The following is a 17,117-nucleotide window of genomic DNA, read 5'->3' on the forward strand; positions in this document are numbered from 1 at the left end:
CTTGTTAGTTCTTAGGGGAAGTGACAGCTCCACGGGAAGACGAAGCAGTCCTGGCTCACAGCAGGGAGTGTTTTGGCTACCATGCAGCCAGAGCCTGCAGATTCACAATGAGCTGCAGAATGCGTGGCAGCTCCCCTGCTGGCACCCAAGGCGGTCTCAGGTCACCAAGCTGGCCCTGACCACTAGGAATAATCCGGCTCAGGTATCACAGCTGGGAAAAAGAATTCCCAGCAGCTTCCTTTGGTATATGCATATTGTTATATTAATTTAATATAGCTGCAAATGTCAAACTACACAAGGGCAAAGTGCATTTTCCCAGTACCTTCTCTGACTTCTAGGAAATGGACATGCCCCATCTCAGCTCCAAGAGCAGCCATCAGCAGGTTGGGGAGCACCTGGAGCAGGCAGGAGCTCTGGGACCCAGATCTGCACCACAGCCAAAGCCAGCTCAGTTTTTGCTCTGTGCCTTGGTTAACTCTGTGCACGAGGAGGGTGGGGTGGATATCACCCAGCAGCAATATGTAAAAGTCAGAAACAGCTACAGACTAAACCTGACCTCCAAGAAATAAAGCACACGTTGCCAAAAAATTAAAATATTCCCACCAAAGTTTTTTTTAAAAAAAGAAATCAGAAACAAAAGGCTTTTCTTTTAAAAGAAGAAAGCAAAATGTCAGCTTTTAAATCCCCGTGCCTCATAATTGAGCCCAGGGTTATGCCACAATTCAGGTAAATGATGTTTATATAACTGGCATTTGGCTGAACACAATTCCTATTTAACAGCTGAAAATAGGCATTTGGGTCTTCAAAGAAATCTGACAGGTAATTCCCACTGTAGTTCTGCAGGGTAGCTGAGAAGTAATTATCCTTCTCACTAGTAAATCAATTAGGAATGAATGTATGGAAAGCTTTTCTCCTCCTCCAAGTAAGTGCTAATCCTCTAAGCACTAATGAGTAGACAGGGCCGGCGGCAATGTGCAAACCCATCAGAAATCGACAGGAGCTACGAGGCTCCAATCAGTGCCTGGGAGTGAACATCAGGAGAAAACACCTTGCCTGGAGAGGTCTGCATGGCTCATGTGTGACACAGGCTCCATGCATGTGTGTTACTGCTGGTCCCTCCCTCCCCACTCACTGCCTCAAGCAAAGACCTCTTCTGCAGCTCACAAGAGATCCCTGCATCATGTCCAACAAGGCAGCACTTCTGCTGCTGGAGGTGAACCACAAGGGACCTGGGCTTTTTCTGCTGGGATCCACCTATTGCTTTGTGATTCAGTATTGGCAGCTGTCCTCAGGAGCTCGGCCAAATCATTCTGCTTACTCCCCATGCCACAGGAATAATATTCACCCAGAGAGACTGGGAGAAGACTACAACCCTAGTGCATTTTTTGCAGTGCATAAACTCAAGAATCTGTAAGAGGAGTGGATGGACAATAAACCCAAACCTGAATTTGACAAATTTCAGATGTTCTGGTCCAGTGACACCTTGTTCAGACATTTTTCAAGTGCTACATGAATGTCTGGAATTGCTTTGATGGTTAACAAAGCAGAGTTCAGACAGACTAGCTGTTTAAGCATGCACAGTAACAGTGCTCATATATTTAGCAGAGGTAGAAAGAATGGAAGCAAGTTGTTCCCACAGCAGCCAGCACTGAATCTGGTTTCCTGTGAGCTTTCCTTACAGCTTGTCTCTACATTTCATAAGATTTTTCAGAAGGAATGAGAAGGGCACAGATAGGTCCAAAAATCATTTCCTTGAGACAGAAAAACAAAAATTTATTTTAAATTTCTAATCTCAAATAAGTAAACTGCAGGTAAAGATAGGCCTATATGCCACTATATGATGAAATGTAGGTGGTTTTAATTAAAAAAAAAAAAAAAAAAAAAAAAAAAAAAAAAAGACTGCTAATCTGTAAAGCTCAGTAGCCTGAGAAATTGCTGGAAGATAATAATATATCCTTGTACTCTGATTTGTGAGGGAGTCTTTACACCAATGACGTAGGATTTGTAACTGAGCATATTGCCTGTGCTTTTGGGTGGGCAGAGTTGCTTTGGAAACAGAATGAAGAAGAATTAACTCTTCAGTGCCCCCATATTGGATATAGGATGGGTGTGAAGGCCATATGAGTGAAGGAAAACTCACTACAAAACATCTTAACCTGTTTTGCTCAGAGAGGGGGCAGGGGGGGAAGTCAAGATAGTTGTCACAATAGTTCAGCTCCTGAATCAGGAAAATTATAAGCCAAACTCTGGCCACTGCATTCTTCCTCTTCCCTGTACATCCAAACCAACTTAGGAACCAGAGCTGTGTCTGCCTTATGGTTACATACACTGAAACAAACATCAGTCCCAAAACATCTGTAGACTAACCAGTGATGGAAAGCACAACAGTCATAATAAGAATAGTGCAAGTAGCAAGTTACTAGCTTGGGAATCTTTCGATGGAGACAAGATATGGCCAGTTTGGAAGTGATCAAGGCAAATATGTTGCACTGGGCCTCTACAGTGGCCAGGCACAACTTCACTGTCAGCAATTAGCTTCGTGCTGCAGCCCTCCCACACTGATTTCTGTGGGTAGCTGAAAGCATCTTTGTCCTACTAGCTCCCCTGAATCAACACAGGCAATAATTTTAAAGTAAAAAGGCACTGAGTAGCAGTTCCTGGGCTGTGCTTGTGTGAGCCAGCTGCAGCTCTAATTGCATCACGTGGGAAGAGTGAGCAGGGGGTTGGAAAGCTGTGACCTCATCTTTTCTCCTACACAACCAAATCAAATTGTAGGTCTTCCACCCACTCTCACAAGCATATTCTGCTTTCAGCCCCCTTATATGATGCAACCAAAGAAAATGTCATTTACATCTTTACCTCCAAATGTGGGGAAAAAGAGTCAAATGCAGAAATAAATGCCTTTTACTCAGGATTTCTAATAATAAGGAGACACAAGGCAGGGAGATGTGTAATAGCCAAAGCCAGTGTAAGCAAGAAACACAGAAATATTTGAGTTCTTTAAAGTTGTAACAGTCAGAAGCAAATAAAAGCAACCTTTTTACTATTCTAGAAAATTCAGAAGGGAATTAAGTCTTTCATCACCATCACAAGTAAAGCAGGATCAGTTCTATGGAATTCCACAGAATTGCACCAGTGCAACTTAGACAGCAAATTCAAGCTCTTGTGAGTTACCAACAGATTCCACTTTAGGATCATAATTCCTCTCAGAATGCTGTCACTTTGTTTCTATAGCTACCAGTGCAATGGCTCTCCCTTACCTTCCTCTTGTTAGTGGGACTGACATACAGGTAGCTCAGCACAGTCTTCAGGCCTACTTTGTCATTTAGCTTTTCATAGGTAGTGCCATAGTCTGTTGACCTGGAGAAAAGAGGAGACAAAAAGAGTTTATGTGGTTATTAGAGCTCAGGGGAAGGGAATGACTGTGTGAGCAGTCATGCTCCAAGTTACAGTTTGAGTATTATTATGCTTAAAACACAAGATTTTATGTTTCATTAAGGGTGGCCAGCAGAAAAGAGAAGAAATCTTAAGTCCTTAGGGGCAGTGTCTGTCTCTGCATTCATTGATCATGCACAGCTGGGGAGCTGTGGTGCTCCCATGCAGGTGGACTTTGGGGGTAGGCTCTGCCCTCATGTGCCAGTGTGGGATTGCAAATGGTATCTACACATAAGAGGACTCTGATATCAGCAGCACCCTTAGTACAAATTCTCTTTTCAGACAAATCCAACATAAGAATCCAAATTAAACCCAACAACAACAGTTTTATTTAGGTAGGTTGATTTTTGACTTAAAGATAGGGATCCAAATGCGGCTCAGAATTGTAACAGCTGAACTCATGTCTAGATAAAAATGTGCCTAAACTGGCATCTTGAGTCCTCAGTCACCCCCATCCTACTTTGTGCCAGGCATTTAATTTTTCTGAGTAACAGAGACAGATTCAGGCCCCTACACTAGCGAATCCCACCCAGAGGAGCAGATGATCTGGGGGTGGTATTACCCATTCGTGACTGGGGAAAAGGGCTGCTTCGTCACAGAGGGTTTTCTGTAGTGTCCTCCTCCTCATTTGTGGGCATGTTTGAAACCTCACTGCCCTGCTTGTTTCTCTACTGTTTTCATACTTTGTTTTCCTAACAAACAAGATTTTTTCCTACCAGAACAACCCAACAGCTACATTGTACAGGATCCCACAACAGAAGAGTGCTCAGCACCAGCTGACTTTAGGAGGGAGGGGTGTCGGACCCTGCCTGAAAAGCGCCCCCACCCCATGCAAACAGTGGGGAGAGCCTGGCTTCCAATCCAACTCAGCTTCTGTCAAAGGGACAGAGCAAACACAACCTTCAGCGGATGAACAAGGAAAGGTCTTCATAAAAAGCCTACCTGGACATATCTACAATTTTATTAGGATGAGAATCCATGGCCTCTGCTCTCCTCTCTAATGATGCTTTTTACTGGACAGGTGATCAGAGAACATGCAGCAATTCTCTGCCTTTCTCAGTACTGAGCTCCAGTAATTTGGTTTCACAAGTTCAACAAGCCTCTAGAATTTGCAGCTTTATGGTTCTGCTTGAGACCAATCCTCTGCTCCTTTTCTGTCCAGCAGAGAAATGGCCCAAGCCACTTCTGGCATCACAATGAACAGTGGCTGGTGAAACTGAGCAATGCCAGAGCCTGCACCCAGCTCTGCTGCTTTCCTTGCTGCTAGTGGAGTCCAGAGGGACCCTAAGGTGACACAAGAGTGACCAGAACCAGCCAGCTGGTTTCAGGCTTCCAAGTAGTTGGAATCATGAAGTCAAAAGCTTGCTTTGTTACTGATGTGGCTCTAACACATTTCCTTAAATGCATTTTCAAGGACAACTCCTAAATACATTGTAAAGTCCTTCTTTCCTTAAATGTGTTGAACCAGCCTTTCTCCTTTGAACAGTCACCAGCCAAGGTGCTTCAAATCTCAAACTTCCCTGTGTTTTGGTTAACACTTTAATACAAAAATACTAGCTCCATTTACCACTCCTGTGTACTAATGCATAGTAGTATCACCCACTGGGCTTCACACATGTACCCCAAAGAATATGACAGTAATATACTGTATTTTCATAGAATTTTCCCACCCAAAGTATCTGAAGCTCTTGTCTCACTAGGTATCAATATCAAACAAACAAACAAAGAAATAATAGCAGCCTTTCCTCTCCAGCCAATCTTGAAACTGAAGCAGCTTTATTAATGAAACTGAATAATCTAGGACAATTAATTCCAGTACACGAGGCCTCCTATAAATGCAAATTCAAGAGGTCAGGAATCCTCAGGTAACAGTAAGCTCTAAGCAGAGGATAACAGACAGAGGGCAAGCAGAGGTACTTCCTTGATCTTACCCTTCCAACAGCACTGCAGCTATGAACAAGCCACTTTTGTGACTACACATGTACCAGCCACCAGGCAGTGAAAGAGATCACTGGTTTCAATCAGCCTTAAAAGAGAATACAAATAACAGTTTAATATTCTGACAGAGCTACTTTGCGTTTGTTCTCTGAGCAATTTTAAGATCTCCCAAAATGCTTTCACACTTCTAAAGATGCAGGCTGGGTGCCCTAATGACTCTTTCTCATTAAACCATTTTCACTCATTGCATTTGCCCTTTCAAAGGATAGCTAGAAAGGAAGTAGGATCATTATTTTGTTAGCTTCTCTGAGGCTTTCTTTATTATCTTGACAGTCACCACTGGCTTCACAGAAATATCTCAAAGGATATCACAATAATATACTGTATTTCCATGGCACTTTTTGTGGCCAAAAATCTAAAGCTTTTGTCTTGTGCTAATCCATTCAAACTAACAAAGTCCCAAAAGCCATACTGGGAAATACTATCTCTATTCTAGAGATGAAGAAGCTGAAAGCTTGCATAGCTAATGGTTCAGCTTTTCAAAAGGAGGCATCTACAATTAGCCATTTCAGCTTCTGCAATCATACAGTCTAGGGCTCAACTCTACCACCAAATTGCCTAATTAGAAAACAAGCATAAAAAAAAAAAAAAAAAAAAAAAAGCCTGAACATTTAAAAGAGATGCGACCCCCACAGGTGGAAAAGTTTTGATTCATCTTTTAATCTTAACTTGAACCCTTCTCCTTTACTCATCACTTCTAATTCCAAATTAACTAGCCATACATCCTTACAGTTGTTTGACACTACAAGCAGACTGGATACCATATTCTCTCCCATTCCTCTGGTCACAATATGATCCCCTTCCAAGCACATTACTAAAGTAGCGGAGGGGAAGAAATGTTGTAGTTATATCAAAATGACAAAAGACTCAGTGATATAAAACGCGGTTTCCATGAGTCACACCCGAAAAGCCTGCCTTAACTTTGTTTAGGCCTTTAATGGCAAACTGATGCTGCCTACCTGACTCTTCTCTGGGCTGCTCCACTGAAGCCATGCCTGGAATCTCATAATCTTGGAATGTTGTTACTGCCTTCAGTCTCAGCTGATATTTGCATATTGCTTCTACCCACACACACGTGTATACGTGAAAGTGTTTTTAACAATGCTTTCATAAAATGCTCCTCAATACTCTGCTGTAGCACAGCAACTCTTTCAATACAGGACTAGCAATGCTACAGGGATTGTTCCCCTGCACTCAGCACTGGTGAGGCCACACCTGGAGTGCTGTGTCCAGTTCTGGGCCTCTCACTCAAGAAAGTCATGGAGGTGCTGGAGTCCAGAGAAGGGCAATGGAGCTGGGGAAGGGTCTGGAGCACAAGTCCTGGGAGGAGTGGCTGAGGGAGCTGGGGGCATTTAGCCTGAAAGAAGGGTGTAGTGACCTGGGGGTCAGCCTCTTCTCCCAAGTGACAGGACAAGAGGATATGGCCTCATGCTGTGTCATGGGAAATTCAGGCTGGACATCAGGAGGAATTTCTTCACAGAAAGGCTGATTATACATTGGAACAGACTGTATAGGGGGATGGTGGAGTCAGCATCCCTGGAGGTGCTCTAAAAGAGACTGGACATGGCACTCTGCGTCAGGGTGTAGTTGGCAAGGTGGTGTTGGGTTATAGGCTGGACTCGATGATCTCAAAGGTCTGTTCCAACCTAATTGATTCTGTGTAATGGATCTAATTGACGTGTAATGGACTCTGGTTGGATAACAATCCTGTATAAACTCAGTCCATGTGTTTTGTCCCACGTTTCTGTGATAATATGGGTTTGGCCCTGTTTCTGATGATGACCTTGAGGGTTTAAGCTGCATCAGACTTTTGCTCCTCACCAAATTCTGCATATTCCATTTGGAAAAGCAAGATTTGTAAAGTGCTTTATTGGGATACCACAAGTTCTCCCATAATTATATTCTGTTTTAAACAGTGCGGGGGGAAAAAACCATCTGCTTGATTCCATTGCCCTCCTGTGACAGGTTATGATATGTTTAAACCATCACTGCAACCTCCCCCAGTCTGGCAGAACAAGGTGCAAGGATACACCCAGGCAAAGAACCTTCTCTGTAAAAACCTGGTCATAAGTCAGAGCACCACAAGCTAACAAAATCCATCTTGTTCCTCTGAATCTGAGCCTGAGCTTCTCTGTGAATCCAACAAACTGGCTTGAGCCAGCAGGCTTCATATAGTGATAAGACTTTCTCAGTCACAGAGATATGAAGTGAAGGTGTGGAGAGGCAGAAACAATGTCATGTGAATGGCTTTTGGAGTTCTCCTCCTCTGTGACGCTTTCCATGCCAGGGCTCTGTCAGACAGGGAAAGGCAGGTTTGCTTGTTTGAAATCTCAGCTATTCAGCTATGGAGATAGGCTATAAAACATGTATCAGCCTCTCAGGAGAAAAAGAGCTGCAAATGCTGGCACTGAATGACTGGGATGAAAAAGTCAACCTCTTCCACCAGCCCTCCTGTCAGAGGGTTTCTCCTCTGTGCTGTGATTCTCTCTCTGTGGAGAGATTCTCTCTGTGTGGAGAAGCAGCCATCATGCTTTTGATTTTAGACTTTCAGCCATTTTCTAAGCTTTTTCTAAAGCTGATGCATTCATCTCCAGCCCAGAGTCCCACTACACATACCTGCAGCCCCACACTGAAAACTGTGTGGAGGCACAGCTCTGCTTCAATGAGCAGAAGAATATCCAAATTCTTTGTGCACTTCAGAGAGCAACAGGAATTTGCCAGATGAATATTTGCTTCACTTCTGATGGTGTAGTGAACACTCACTGTCTGCCTGCAGCATGCTTGTCTCTCCATACCCCCCAAACAACTTCTTGCTTTTACTCATTGGCCAATTTTCTCCCAGTTTGGCAGAAAAACAAAAACCCAAGAGGCACAAAGTTTCTACAAGTTTCATGAAAATCAAGAGCTAGCAAAAGGAGAGCAATTATGAGAGCTCTGAGAAGAGCTGCAGCATAGAAGTAAATCCCATGAAACATGAGAGGAGACACATCTCTCTGGACATCCAGCTGCAGGAAAACATTCAAACACAGCTCACATATTAATACACTGCAAAGAACTCAACTGCACAAGACAGGAATTCAGGCAGCCAGTCTTCCATCACTTGTGAAACATGTTTCCTTCTTTCCCTTCCTCGTCCTTCCCTCCCTGAGATAAAGGCCCTTCTGAAGCTATGACACACAGAGAAAAGACCCCTTCTGAGTCAGAGTCCAGTGAGGCAGTGGCCAGAAAGATCCATTATTACCACTGCAAGGCTGTCTGGTTGACCTGGTCTCACACACAGAGACTTCTGCTGACAAAATAAAATAAAATTCAAAACAAAACAAAGCAACAGCAAACAACAAAACCACAAAAAACCAAACACCCCACAAATAAAAAAGCCCAAGCAAAACAAAAAACAACAGACCAAAAAAAACTTGAAAAAATAAACAAACCAAAAACATTTAACTAGATTATGGCAAAGGACATTTTAACCCCACAGCAAGGACACCACAGGTACTGTTATCTGATAGCATCAAATATGACATCAATGGGGGTAACAAATAAAATCTAATTCTTAGTCCTTCCCTGTCTGGAGCTGACATAAGTCTGGATGTGGACATTTTACAACAGAAGTATCCACAGGAGCCCTGTAGAGCTAAATCTACTCAGTAACCAAGGAAGTTCCAGTGTGTGTAGTCTGAATTAGCAAGTTAAGAGAGCAAAACATTTGCTGAGAGCTTGTTTTTACCCAACCATGAGTTAGTGACTGCAATAAATGTAAAACCAGAATATTTTACAATTGCAAGCAGAAAGAACTGCCTCTCTTTGTCTCCATCCTACTAAAGGAAGCTAAGGGCCACAATGAAAGTCTGGGGAAGTGAAGAGAAATCAAGCAAGCACATGGTGCTGCTTCCTGCTGTAATGTCCCAGGCTACAGCAATATCACAGACTTCCTACATTGAAGATGATGTCTTTGCATGCAAGAGCCATCAGTGGGCTTTTAGTTCCATAAATCTGTCTAATCCCACAGGGAAGCTTCTGGCAACTTCTCCATCACATGGTAGTAAACACCACAGCTCTGCGCTGTATGAAGAGAGGCTCCCTTTTGTTTTAACTGTTACCATGTACAAAACCATGGAGCCCCATGCTGCCATTTGTGATTTCAATTATTATTGTCATATTATCTACAGATTTTTTTTTCCCCAGTCTCAGGACTCCCTGTTTATTCAGCCACTCCTTGCACAAGATAGTCATGCCTTTGATCATTCTGTGACTAGTTTTACTAGTCCAATTATATCTTTTGTCATGGATGCCTCAGGGACTAATCTTTAACAGGAAGATCTTCCTGCAATAAAAACCCAACTATCCAAGTATATCAGCATAGACCCAGAGTATTTAACACAATCTAAATAAAACCACTTTCTGCCATCATACACAAGGTTCTACATTCTCAATGCTTCTGGAACCATGACCCATCAGTTCTAGTGGACTTTCAGTTCTATAAAGTTTGAAAAGTATCTAAAACCAGAGATCCCACTGGGGAAAAAGAAGTTCAAGCAGATCATAGTTTTGGTAATGTCTCTTGAAAAAAAATCCTTTTTTTAACTTTTAGTCTTCATGTCATGTAAACAGCAGAATATCCACCTCAATTACTATTATGATCTCAGCACCCTCCCTCCACCCCCTTTCTTTTTTGATTAATGGTGATTTCCATCCAAAAGACTTGACGATGACCTTTGCAGATAAATTTCCATCTACAACATAGAGTGGAGACTGGCAAGGAAAAATGAGCTGCCAAGATGCAGTAGTCATTGTGATCCACAGTTCAAAATGAAGGTGAGAAGAGAGGAACGCTGGCTTCCTCTTTGTTTTTCTCCTTTTTTTTTCAGATTATTATCTTTATTTTCTACAGGAAATGTATCCTCTTTTGTTTATTCCATATGAGCCTTTGGGAGGACACTGGACGTCTCTGAGGTTTAACAAAATGATACAGAATATTCCACCTCTGGATTTATGGCAAATAAAACACAGGAGCTGCAAATATCAGTCACATTTCTACTGGCTGGTTGCTCATCAGCATTTCACTGGATCACCAGGGCAGGGGTGCTGTTCACACCAGTCATTTCCTGGTGGAGATGACCACTCAAATGGGCATGAACAGTCTATGGTGATGCAGTTTTTGTGTATTAACCCTACAGGAATGGTGGAGACTAACTTGAAAGCCATATGTTTGCATGGTGCTTGCACCTGTCCTGTAGGAAAACAGTGATGCTTTAGATATCCCCAGCAACCACTGACCACCCAGATCATGACACAGGGTGCCTAAATACCATCAGAAAACAGGGTGTCCTTCCCCAGTCCCTGCTCTTCTCTACACCCTTACCTTCAGTTGCACTATTTCTGTGGAAAAGAAGGAGTAGTTTCAGATCTAAAATATTCTGTAGAACCACCTGAAGAAGCAAGACCCTCTTTTGAGACACAAAGAAGGAGGACAAGGGGATTGCAGGAAATGGTAGAATGGCAGAAAAAGCAAGGGATGCTTGGCAAAGCAGAACTGGGAGTCACCAAATCAACCAAAAAATAATCTTGAGCATGAGAGTGGTATTCCCTGCTCTGGGACATTTAGAGGCACTATACCTCAGCCACTGTGGGATGCAGATTTGGCTCAAGGCAGCTCTGAAGCTGTCTCAATATTTTGCTTCTACCAAAGAATGGCAAACTCTGCTCTGAAGCAGAAATAAACCCAGCTAAACTGATGGATTCTAAACATGATGGTAGGCTAGAGCCTGTACTATAAAAGCCTGTAGGCAAAGAATCCTTTCAGAGAACCTGGGAACCTGATCAGAGCAAGCAGGCTGCAGTGTAGTGGTTACTCAGCTTTGTTTTAGACTCTGCTGCTGAATAGCCCACAATAAGCAGGCACAAAAGCAACAAAGGTTGGTGCCTCCTACTGTGAAACTGACATAACTCCTCCATTTGTAAGATTCCATCTTCTCTGTACCATGGCCATTTATTTCATCTTAAATTTAGTCACCTACAAACTAGGTAGCTCTAGATCACAAGTCTGTGCACCTTTTTTTTTTTTTTTTGTACCTATAGACAAAAACTGTAAACTAAGAGGATGCTTTATCCACCCTAAAATAGATGAGGATATATTGCCCTCTTAAGGTGTCTTCCACCCTGAAGTGTAAAAAGAGACCAGAGCAACACAACTAGCACAAAGCAAAGTGTATCTCACCATAAATGGGTCAGAAAATTGCATGCACTGAGCTGGTAGTATAAATGAGAGGGAAGGACCTCAGCCATCCTGACTGAGATCAAAAGTTCATGATTTATTATAATGTTCTAGTGCTCTACATTTTAAATGTTATTATTCTGGATCTGGATGAGAATTACTACTAGAAGCAGGTGCTAAATGGTATCAGGACTCCACTGTGACTTACACAATTTATCGCATTACAAAATGAAGAGAGCAGAGATAAGCAGAGAAGTATGATATGGATTTCCCAACAGTTGCTGGCAGCATAAAGAATATAAACAGAGACCTGATAAAATGTGAAATGGCTTCTCCTCAAAAGCTGGGACAAGCCCTTCCCTTCGCTGCATGCTGGTCCCCTTACACCACCGATGAAGCGGCAATCCTTCCGTGGCCCGGAAAGCTGATGCCTGCTGGTAGAAATGGTACTCACAGAACCTCATCAGATGAGATGCAGACACATCCCTGCAGACACAACCCAAGATAGAGTTCAGCCACCTTGAATCAGGGGCAACCTGGAGCTTAGAGAGTCTGACTTTCCAAGGGCCTCTACTTTTCCTACTTTGGTCATTTCACTACTGCAGTCTATGTAAAAGCATTACTTCTTTACAGCTCTGAAGAACTACACTTCATCCTTACTCATTTTCCATTTGTACTGTCTAAAAGATCTGACATATTTATCGTGTTCTTGATTCTGATGTATTCTAATTTTCCAGAGAGGTGTTTTATGCATCCCTGATAAGGCAGCATATTGATTTGATTCCAAGCACTTGACTGACTCAGCAAAGATGGCCTTATCAACACATATTCAAGAAATTTGGTCTAGAGGACACTTTAATAGCCTGAAAGATAAAAGACAGCTTTGATGACAAAGCCTCATTAATTAATCAGATATTAATTAGACAATTAATTAGAAACAAGGCCCTTCCCAGGCCCTTTTCTACTTTTTTTACTATAGCTAAAAATGCTTCTCTAACGATTCTCTGAAGTAGCTAATCATTTTAATTTGCATTATTTTATAGCAAAAGGGAGTGCTTTGAATGTAGGATTTTGTGAAGCAGTTCTAGAAGTTCCATTTAACATCTACGCTATGCTGTGCATATTGAAACTGGAACTTCTCCTAAATGTGTCCTGAACAAAATGTCAAGGGGAGACTGTGGAACTGCTCTCTCACTCAATTCTATATTTTTGTGGTAGATGTGGATGACAAAGAATTCCTTCCAACCACTCAGAATAAGCACACCCTGGGTTATACAAACTACCCTGAGAGGAGCTCACCATACCCTTCTAAAAGAGGGGGACAGGTGACTCAAATCTCAGTTTCCCATCTGGGGATGCACACAAGTGTCCACTCATGGCCCCTGGGAAGGTGATTTACCCAAAACTTGCTTCTGACACTGTCTGCCTGTTTTGGCATCAGTGGTAGGCAGTACTGTGGGGACATTTAGATGAACCTGAGTCATCTCTAAAATAACACAAGGCATGTTAATTTTTTCAAACCATCAGCAAATCTTTGCAAACTGATGTAATTAAAAAAGAGGACAGTGATAAAGATAGTTTAGTCCAGTTCCTTAGACACAGATATTAAAAACTGCAGACAATTCCCAAACCAACTTTTACAGTCAGCCTGCAGCTCCCTCCAGTCCCTACCTCAGCTGACCCCTCTCCCACAAGCCTTATGTCTACCCCTACTTGTGACCCACAAAGGCTACTGTCCCCAGCAGCACACCCACACAATCTGAACATAAATACCACAGAATCCTGCCTGACCTCAGGCAAGGCTCCTCAGCACTCAGTTTCACATTAACTGAGCTTCCTGGGGAAAAACTGACTCTTACTGTGCCCAAAAATAAAAAATCTGAAGCTCATGAGATGCAGCCACCTGAGACAGATGGGGACAGGCAATGAAAGAACCTTCTAGACTTAGGAACACATCTTTACCTCTAGTCACAACATGACTGAGAGCCTCTGTGTGCTACTTTTCCAGAACTAATAGGACAACACCAGATCCCCAATTAGTGAAAATCAATATGGCCCTACCACATACAAGTGAATGAGTAATATTGGCAGATTTACACAATAAAGGTCAGGACCCATTATATCTGTGTATATCTATAAAGACTCATAACAACATTAACAAGAGGATGCAATGCATTTTGCAAGCATTTCAAAATTTTGCATTTGTGACAATTTTGCATTTCTGAGAATCTTCAAAGTTTAAACTTGCGTATACAAGACAAAGCAATAGCACAAATTTAGTTTTCTAAAGAAGAAAACAGAATTTGGAGCCGTAAAAGAACACAAGTCTCAGGGTAATATTGCTCTCAACAGGTATTTTGTGGTGTTCATATCCCCACCAGAACAGACTTCAGCACAAATTGTCTTTAAATATAAGAAATAAATATATAAAATCAGGACATTCCTGAATTTTACAAAGCTTATCCATTCCAATTCCATGACAGGGTCTGCAAGCCCTTCCAGCCTTTTGGAATAACGTTTTTGAGCATTGCATAGCAGAGACATCATAATTCACCAGACAGAAGGAGCTTCCAGGCCACATTTATACAGCTGACAGTGCTCTTCTGTAGGCTGCACCACTTGCTTTGCAGGGTGACCTGGTTATACAACTGGCTCCCTGGGCAAGAAGTTAGGGTCGCTCTGAATGCTCCCAAATGACTCTGGTCATTCTCATCCAGACAGTTATATGACACTATAGTCTCTCCTAGTTCCTCAGAGTGAAGAATTTTAGATGAGAAATATAGGGACAGGGATATGAGTGCAAAAGTGAAAGACAGCTGTCACCCAGCTTCTTGGTTTGTGCAATAGTCAGATCAGCAGCTGCATTACACCTCTCCTAAATCCAGTGCTGCACTGCAGGTAACTATTTCACAGCAGCACCGGTTGACTGTGAGTTTTGTTCATTCCCTGAGAATGAGGATTAACAGCCTTGACTCCAGTTACCATGTTTTCAAAAAATGCAGACACTGGGGTCTAAGCTCGCATCAATACAGACTCCAAACATGCAAGCTTGCAGTTTATCACCAAGTTTAATAAATTCCTGTAAACCACAGGGCAGGGGTCCCCCGCTTCCCCACTAAACGTTTGCCAGTTGTGGGCAGCTCAGAAAGCACACAGCTGATCGCTCCCACTCTACCAATGCCCTAAGACCATCACTGCCTAATATCTTTCAAACCACCACACAGGCATAACTTCATCCCAGAAAAGCCTCCTTTTCCTGTCATCTTTTGCACTCAGCCCACAGAAGCTCATCTAACACAAAACACTTTGCCTTTGGGAGAATAAACCTGTTGGAATCTTTTCAGACAGAAGATCAATAAAGTGGGAGCAGCTTGAAAAGTCAATCAGCATCAGCAAGTCCCCCAGGTGATAGCTGAGTGATTATCTTTTTAACGAAGGAATAGTAAACAGAGCAAAAGAAAATGCACATTCCCTTCAAACTGTCGAGGGAAAGTATCTGAGGCTGAGACACAAGGACAGAAAAGGAAGCACTGGAAGAGACCAGTCACCTCTCCAGTTTGATAGGTTGACTCAAGAAATAGTGAGAAAGATCCAACTTAAAATTGTTCAAACTGAGAATTGGCTCCAATACTACATTGCAGATATTTCCTCTAGGTGTTGGAGGAGGAATACTTTTGTTTATAACCCAAAACACAATGATAAATACCCCTATGCCCTTACTCCTAAGTAGTGTGCTAAGAACATTGTTATTCATAAAGGCTTGACTTTTGTCTAAATGAATTTTATGAAGGGCTAAGTACCCTGCATATTATCAATGCAAATGAAAGGAGAAAGCTGTCCATGATCCAAGTCCTTTTCCTAAACACACCATGGATTTACTTTATGTCTTTGGATTTAATCACAGAAAGGCTGAAACACAAACAACCAACCTGCAGTCTCCAAGGTTCACTGAAGAAATAATTCTGTTGTACTAAAGGCATTGGAAGGTATATTGGGAGACCTGCAGGGTTCCTACTTTTCCACAGGCTTCCTATGTGGTTTTTACACAGGAGGGCACATTTTGTTGCTGCTTCAACCACCAAGGCTGGAGTATGGCACCTCCCAAAGGTTCACACAGAGGAAGACATTTCAAACTGTAAACTGAGATCCATATTTCCTGTGCATGGCAGATGGATTGGGCTGTGTGAGGTCCTGTGCCCTGTGCCATGACAGAGCTCAGAGTCCATCCATGTAGTTGTCTATCCAAGCATTCAAGTCTATGACTGTATATTTTGGGCTCTTAGCCATGATTTCCACTTGAACTTGGGTTCCAGTCTAACTCAGGGTATCAGTCTAGTGATCAACCATTGCTCATGTTACTGACAGCACTATCCATGGATCTACGCCTAAAACCCAAAAAAATTAGACCCAAATTCAATAAATTGTGAAGCATAACTTTAACTGTTCTCTAACCCAGCAGGATTAGAGCCCCTGGAAGGTTTTCAAGCAGTGGCACTTAAGTTCTTCCAGTGATGTTATTTAGACCAGGAAAGAAATGGCTTTTTTTTTCCTTCATTCTACTCAACCTGGTACTTCAAAAGCCAATGACAAAATGAAACATGGTATTACACTCCTGGAAGGTACCATTAAGTTCCCCACGGATAATGTCAGCATAAAGGGTTGCCCGTCTTTTAGCAGGTAAATTGCAATAGCCTGTGATTAATTAGGAAATAGTGGCAACTCATCATTGGCCATTTCCTTATCCCTTTTAGCTGTCTTACTAGAAGGCACGTGGTTTGTTTTAACATCAGCTTTAACATTCTGGAAATGAATCTTCCTGCAGGCTGAACAGGAATGCTCTGATAATAAACCCCCTGCAGTAAACAGGGGTCTGATCAACCACCTGGTGCAGAGGCAGTTCTGCAGACTTATCTGTGCACACCTCTGCAGGTTTTACTGGGGGAACAGTGGAGAAAATGAAATATGGGTACAAAAGAGGGAGATCCACATGTTGCCGTGATTTCTAGCATAAGCATTTAGTCATGGCTGATAGGTCAGTGAGCAGTGCATGGACACCCTGAGCACAAGAACATGCAGGAAAAGTGATTCATCTCTGCAGTTTATTCCAAAGAATCACAGTGATGAGTGGCCAGTGGCTCAGAACAGATGAATTTTCTTCCCCCACCTTTGTCCCTTCAAAGGGGGTCTGTGAGGGCATCTGGACAAGAAACTTGCTGAATTCACACCACTGCCATGAGCATGCTGCAGATTGCTCATGTTTTAAGATCAGGCCCTCAGCTATTATATGTCCAAAAGCAACTATTCATCCCATCCAAAACTGGAAGCCTCAATACAGTACAGCATGTTCCTCAGAACATCCTGCATCATCCACTTTTAAATGAACACCACAGTGAACCTGCATCACTTAGGCAGTTGAAAATAGATACTGGTGAGAGGATCTCCCACCACAGGAAATCTGCTAAGTTTCCCC

General features: G+C 42.5%; 1 protein-coding gene across 1 annotated transcript in view; it reads right to left on the bottom strand.

Annotated features, from left to right (window-relative positions):
• SORCS3 (sortilin related VPS10 domain containing receptor 3) overlaps positions 1-17,117 on the bottom strand; it is a 265,016-nt gene that overhangs the window by 134,947 nt on the left and 112,952 nt on the right. Inside the window, exon 3 of the mRNA XM_053983733.1 lies at positions 3,261-3,360. Coding sequence (XP_053839708.1) covers positions 3,261-3,360 — 100 coding nt within the window. The remainder of the gene's footprint in view (positions 1-3,260; positions 3,361-17,117) is intronic.

This window comes from Vidua macroura, chromosome 8 (assembly GCF_024509145.1).
Source record: "Vidua macroura isolate BioBank_ID:100142 chromosome 8, ASM2450914v1, whole genome shotgun sequence".
NCBI classification, from domain to species: Eukaryota; Metazoa; Chordata; class Aves; order Passeriformes; family Viduidae; genus Vidua; species Vidua macroura.